The 7056-nt window shown below is 25.2% G+C and overlaps 1 protein-coding gene across 1 annotated transcript; it reads left to right on the top strand.

The window, feature by feature from the left end:
* The first annotated feature begins 268 nt into the window (after window positions 1–268).
* LOC127117046 (transcription factor bHLH68) lies at window positions 269–5627 on the top strand. Its single transcript, XM_051047417.1, has 9 exons — window positions 269–716; window positions 1133–1379; window positions 2044–2118; window positions 2414–2479; window positions 3224–3289; window positions 3471–3527; window positions 4020–4064; window positions 4333–4374; window positions 5129–5627. The coding sequence occupies exons 1-9, from the start codon at window positions 481–483 to the stop codon at window positions 5261–5263; spliced, it is 969 nt and encodes a 322-aa protein (XP_050903374.1). The 5' UTR covers window positions 269–480; the 3' UTR covers window positions 5264–5627.
* The last annotated feature ends 1429 nt before the right edge of the window (window positions 5628–7056 follow it).

Raw genomic sequence — 7056 nt, 5'->3', positions numbered from 1 at the left:
TAAGAAACTTCTTGAAAATTGAAGAATTGTGATTTTTATATAATAAAGGACACACATTTTTTTATTAGATGTATGTAAACACATATACAACCACATAAGCAATTTTTATAATTAAGAGAATTGTTGTTACCTTTTATGTCACGCTTTAAGATAAAGCAAAAGTAATCGGATGAAATAAAAAAAGCAATTGAAGAAAAGATATACACGAAAGTAAAACAAAAGAAAAGCAAAGCAATAAATAAAGCAAACAAAGACAAAAGGTTCTCAAAACTCTATGATTATTATTCAAACTCTTTCAAAAATAGGTCCAACCAATGGTGTGGTGTTCCCCCTACTTAATCAACCTCAATAAGACCTCTCAAAATTTCTTCAAAGACCTTGTTTAGGGTTGAAAAGAGAGAGAGAGGAAAAATAATTTCTCACTTTTATTTTCTTCTTCTTTTTGTAATAAAATTCTTAAGAGTTGAAGAAGCTTTAGGCATGAATAGAGGTGTTGTACAAAGCTCACCAGTTCAACAAATGATGGCTAGTAACCCTAATTGGTGGAACATCAATAACATGAGACCTCCGTCTCCACAACCTCCTCCTTTCTTTTCGACTCCTAATTCTAACTTTCTCATCCCTAATTTTACACCAAATTCTTCTTCTTCTCTTACTTTTCCTTCTTGGCATGATTATCATCAAGAGCTTCCTGAATCTTGGAGCCAACTACTCATGTATATCTCTCTCTTTAGAATCACTACCAATTACTAAAAAAATTTTAGAGAAAAACTTGAAAGATTTATCTAAACTTTTCATGAAATTTACTCATCACTAAATTTAGTGACAAGAGAATTAGAGAAATTTTCACTTTTTTGTCGGTTATTTATGTCACTAATTAATTGTGTAGTGATAAAAGTCTAGATATAAATTTATGGGGAAGAATATTTATGCATGTAATTTGTTTATATTCGATTTCTTTTTATTGTAATCTGGTTGAAATATCTCTTGTATTATCTGATTAATAGATATATTTTTGTTGTTTTGGAAAAAATATTCATGCATGTATGTTTGTTGGGTTAAAGAAGGATCAAAGTCTAATTAATTATTTCTTTTGCTAATTAATTGATGTGAGTTTTTTTTTTTAATTTAGGAGTGGAATTGTTGGTGAGGAAGATAAGATTGGATTGAGCCAATTTCAAAATCAAATGCTAATAACTCAAGCTCCAAATTCTTCTATTGTTGATGTTAAACAAGAAAGCTCAGGAAATAGCTATGCATATGGACATGGAAATGAAGAACTTAATTCATGTGTCACAAGTTTCAACACCAACATGTTAGATTTCTCTAACAATAATAATACAGATTTGAGGCATCCACCACCAGATCTATCTTCTGAGGTAAGAAAGAAAATAGATTTCATATTAATTAATAAGTTTTGCTTTAAAAAAAATTATACACCTTCTTCATTAAGCATCCATGGTTAGAGCTTTTATGAGTTCTTTATTTTATTTTCTCTTTTCTTGGTCAATGAGTTACAAAACTCACTTTTCAAGAAACTTTACCAATATTAACACCTTTAAATTTGGCTAAGATAAAAAAGCTTCCATGTTTTAGAATATTTAATTAAAAATCATATTTTAATCTCCATTAAATAGTTACCACCAACCTTTTTAGGTTTGAATAATCATAAGATGTTCTTTCTTTTCATTCTTTCTTCATATATTGTTGGAAAAGAGCTTGATATATTTACTTCTCTTATCTTCTTTAAACAAAATAAATCACAACACAACCAAACAATATTTAAACAACAACTAAAAATTATTACCAAAACTAACATCTCTAACACCAAAAAACAAATTAAGACAAATTTTATATATTAATTTTCTCATTTTTTTATCCTTAATTCAATTTTTTTTGTAATAGCACTGCAATCTATCTTGCGATGCCGATTTTTTTTTTTGTTGACATTAGGTCTTATGAAAAATGTATTATTATTTTTTTTGAGAAATTTAGATGGAATTGAAATTTAATTAACTAACCATTTGTTTTTCATTCTATAAGTGCAACAGCACTGCATCTGGTGGGGCAATGAAAAAAGCTAGGGTTCAACAAGCTGCAACTCAATCAACCTTCAAGGTATATATTTTACAAACTTCCATGGAGAAACTTCCAATTCTTAACTCACTTTCATGCATAAAAACATACAAATAAGCACACACAAACACCATGTGGGAAGTAACTATTGTCTTTCTTGCTTTGTCCAATTCTAAATCACAATGATTCTTTTTTATCTATTTTGTTTCATCAATTTACTATCATAGAGAAAAAAAAGAATCGAAATGAGGCTAATACAACAACAAAATATAGCCAACTTTTTAGCATGTGCTATTGTCCTGCACATTTTTATGATATTTTTTCTACTTAAATTCAGGTTAGGAAGGAGAAATTAGGTGACAGAATTACTGCCCTTCATCAGCTTGTTTCCCCATTTGGAAAGGTAATTAAATAATCCTAGTTTATTCAATCATAATTTAATGCACATTAATTTGGTTTTATCATATGCTTTTTAATAGAAAGCCATTAACAATTCAATTTTCCTTATAAAGAAAATTTTATCAAAAAAGTTTCTTATCCCCACACAATCCAAAAAGGGGAAGAGAAATTTATTAAAGAAAAAATACTTAAAAAACATAAATATATATTCAATGTCCTCAAACATAAATCTAAGTTCTAACCAAAAATATCTGTAAATTAGTTTTTCGAGTCAAACTACTAAATCGTAATCACAAAAATTCAAATGAATCTAAATTATTATTTTAAAATTAATTCTATGACGATAATATTTATTTGTATTTATGTATTAATATAAATTAATAATTTAAAAATAATTAAATAAAAAAATAAAATTAAGAAATTATTATAATATCAATAACTTTAAAAAACAATGAGAATAAAAAATATATTAAAAAATAAGAAATTATTATAAATTTATGTGTTATTAATATCAAATTATAGAATAATTTTGCATCTTCAGTTATTAATACTTTATTGTTAAATTAATTTTAAAATTGTATTCATAATATCATCTTTCATTGTTAAAATTTTATTTCTTTTATCTACTTTTTTTTAAATGATATTTTAGATTGAAAAAATTACTTTATTAATACTTTATGTACTAATATTATATAGAAATATTGTGACTAGGAATGTGACAGTGTTATGGTATATTTAACTTTTACAGACTGACACAGCCTCTGTCTTGTTAGAAGCTATTGGTTATATCAGATTCCTTCAGACACAAATTGAGGTGATTTATTTCTGTTTCTTTTCAAACTACCATATACATGTCAGTGGTGTAGTGCACGCTGTTAAAGTTGCATTTTAAATTTGTGTTCTTCTATTCAAAATACATTTTAGATAGTTCTTTAATTAAATTCTAAAAATATTGCATGCTACTTTTTTTTTATACTGTCTTTGGAATTATGTAGGCTCTTAGCTTACCATACTTGAGCAATGGATCTGGAAACACAAGACAACCACATTCAGTAAGAATTTTAATATTAACCCATTTTAGATTTATTAAAGAATTTAGCACCTTAATTAATTCTCTAATCTTGAATATAAGCAACAAAATTGTTAAAGATAAAAAATTCACTGTACTGGTTCTAATAGAAGGAGTTTGAATCATTTATTCGAGAAATTTATTGTTTAATTTCTAGTATTAATAAATGAAAAATAGATATCAAAAAACTTTTCCGTTGGCCACGGTGATGATATTATGGTTTATATATATATATATATATATATATATATATATATATATATATATATATATATATATATATATATATATATATATATATATATATATATATATAAACGTTATTTTGTTAACTATCCAAAGCAAGAATTAATCACTTTATATCTCTTCTGTCTCTTTTGCTTAGTTAATTCTTGCTTTTTAATAAATATATTGATTAATTTATTGATAGTTATGGAGTACTAATTGAGTGATGATTGTACATATTTAATCTTAGGTTCAAGGAGATAAGAATTGTTTATTTCCTGAAGATCCTGGTCAGGTATTATTTTTAATTAATTGGATCCATTAGTTAATCACCTTAAAGGGGTTTAGAGATTTTGCATTTTTAAGATCTTAATCATTAATAATTAATTTTGTTATCAAATGAAGAAAAATTATGTATAACTAAAGAGAAATGTCACCAGCTTTATCAGATTTCATATTATCCAAACATATAAAGGGCTTGCTTTACTACTGACTAATTAGAAACTATTGTAAATTTGAATGCAAAATATATTAATTAATATTTTCTTATTTTCTGATTGCAGTTGCTACATGAAAATAGCTTGAAGAGGAAAGCAGTTGAAGAGGTAATTGAATATGTTTTATAAATAAAAATTCAAAAGTATTATGTTTTTATTCTTTTATAATTACTCCCACCATCTCATGTATTTTGCAATTAAAACTTTAAATTAAAAAAAATATTAATATTTTTTTTTTCAATTCTACTATGCATTACTCTTAAATAAATATTTTATATCATATATTATGCTAGTTGTGAATACACAAAAACTTAAGAAATATAACTTAGCCAAATTATATATTTTTTAATTTATAGTGTTTTTTAAAGTGTGTGACATGAAGTTGACAGTTATTGTGGGTCAAACTTTGGTGTATATATATACATATATATATATATATATATATATATATATATATATATATATATATATATATATATATATATATATATATATATATATATATATATATATATATATATATATATATATATATATATATATATATATATGATAAGTTTTAATTTAATTTTCTCCTTAAATTTTCGATTAAATTGGGTCGGTCCTAGATCAAAGAAAGGAGTTTTAAATCACAATTAAAAAAATTTAATTAGAAACTTATAAAAAATAAATAGAAATAAATAAAATCATTTAGTCTCAAGTTTCAGTTTCAAGAGTTAGAGCCATCAAGATTAAAGATCAAAATTATTGTCTTCATTTATAAAATTATTAGAAATTCATGTATTTATAGTAGTGATAAAGAAAATGCATTTTTGATTCAATTTTTATGAGTTTATATATAATGTTGATGTTAAATAATTAGGTTTCTCATGAAGAACCAAACAAGGACCTACAAAGTAGAGGGCTGTGTCTTGTTCCAGTGTCATGCACACTTCAAGTTGGGAGTGACAATGGAGCTGATTATTGGGCACCTGCCCTTGGAGGAGCCTTTCGGTAGAGACCAAAATTTACATTATTGGGGCAGCATATAGATATTAATTAATATGCTAGCATGACTATAGGTAATTAAATTCATGGAAATTGATATAACATCATGAGCAGTCAATCTGCTCAAAAAAATTAAGGCTGATTGCTCATGATGCTATACTTCATATATAATTCCTGAATAAAATGTGTGCTAGCTAGCCATGATGAACTAGTGTATTTGAAAGCCCTTATTAAGACTTCTTGATTGATTCATGTGTAATCAATGTTTTATTGTTTTATTAGCAACTTATATTTAAGATGTTGGTATTATTAATGAGGTCTATTTCATTATGTAAATGCAATATTTGTATTAATCATTTGAATGCTTTTTTTTATATAGCAACATTTAAAAATAAGTATTATTTTCATTAATTATATATTGTTAACCAGTAATACTCTTCTAAGCTAGCAAAATATGTAAAATACATAAGTGTTTACTAATTTATTTTATAAGTAATTAAGAAAAAAGCACTCAATTTATCAATTAAATACGATAAAACGCTTGTATGAACTTTTTAACTATGTATTTATCAAGTACATGTAAAAAGAATCAAGAAAACACAAAAACCAATCAAAAGGCATCTTCCAACAACCAAAGCTCGACAAACAAAGATAAATGTCTCGCTAAGCTAAGAACAATGTCTCACTAAGCCAGCAATGACGGGTAAACAAGACTTTTAAAACCAAATAACTTCAACACTAAGCAACAAATATCTAGATTTCATCATTACAAAAAATTAAAATTAGCGACGAAAATAACTGACAAAAAGACATCTGAATTATATCATCTAAACGTCTTAAAGCATTCGAATTATTGAAATCATTTATGTAAAGCATAAACAACAAATGTTGTGATTCAAATCACCTTCTTATATCCTTCTTTGATTGGAATCAGAATTTTCTTTAATTCGAGTCAACAACTTCGAACTTTAAAAAGTTTTTTAAAAAATTAAATGCCAAAATGATTTTTAATGCAAAATGACTTCAAAATTTAAATGATAAATATGATTTTAATGCAAACTAAATTCTAATGCCCATGAAAAAAAAATATTTTGATGTAGAAGAGAATTATATGATGCAGATGAAATTAAAATGATGCAAGGATCATGATGCCCAAAGATATGTTATGCACACATAACACAATTCACTTATCACAAATAAAAAACTATAGATCACATACGAACAACATATCACAAAAAATAACAATTAAAATAAATCAAACACAATTGCGAGAAGATTAAGGAGAATGGTAACAATTACGATGATATGGAACTTGATTTATTGTACAAATAAAGTTAATAAACAACACAATTATATAGACAAATAACGATAGAATCAAAATATGATTATATATATATATATATATATATATATATATATATATATATATATATATATATATATATATATATATATTGATTCATTTGTCATTAGGATCCATTAACAAGAAATACTTGTCATTTTTAAGATTTTGAGACACTCCTGCACTAGATATCAATGAATTAAAATAGACATTCAATTTTTGTTGGATCCTTTAGGGTTAATAGTAAGATATTTAGGAGCCCAACTCATAATACCACTTAGAACTTTTACATTCCTTATGTTACATTGGGGAATTATATGACCTTTCTCAGAACAATAATGACACACAACTTTGTAGAATGATTCCTTATATTTTTCTTAGTGATAAAAGCATTCCTTTTAAAATATTTTCTTTATCAATTGAACTTATATAATCAATACTAGGTTAGTCGTGGAGGTGTG

Source organism: Lathyrus oleraceus, chromosome 1, assembly GCF_024323335.1.
Source record: "Lathyrus oleraceus cultivar Zhongwan6 chromosome 1, CAAS_Psat_ZW6_1.0, whole genome shotgun sequence".
NCBI classification, from domain to species: domain Eukaryota; kingdom Viridiplantae; phylum Streptophyta; class Magnoliopsida; order Fabales; family Fabaceae; genus Lathyrus; species Lathyrus oleraceus.
This window is presented reverse-complemented; position numbering and strand designations above follow the sequence as displayed.

Excerpts from the sequence above, each read along its gene's own strand:
- LOC127117046 (XM_051047417.1), top strand. The coding sequence starts at position 481 with ATGAATAGAGGTGTTGTACAAAGCTCACCAGTTCAACAAATGATGGCT. Across the intron at positions 2,119-2,413 it reads CAACTCAATCAACCTTCAAG|GTTAGGAAGGAGAAATTAGG; the intron begins GTATATATTTTA and ends ACTTAAATTCAG. Across the intron at positions 3,290-3,470 it reads TCCTTCAGACACAAATTGAG|GCTCTTAGCTTACCATACTT; the intron begins GTGATTTATTTC and ends GGAATTATGTAG.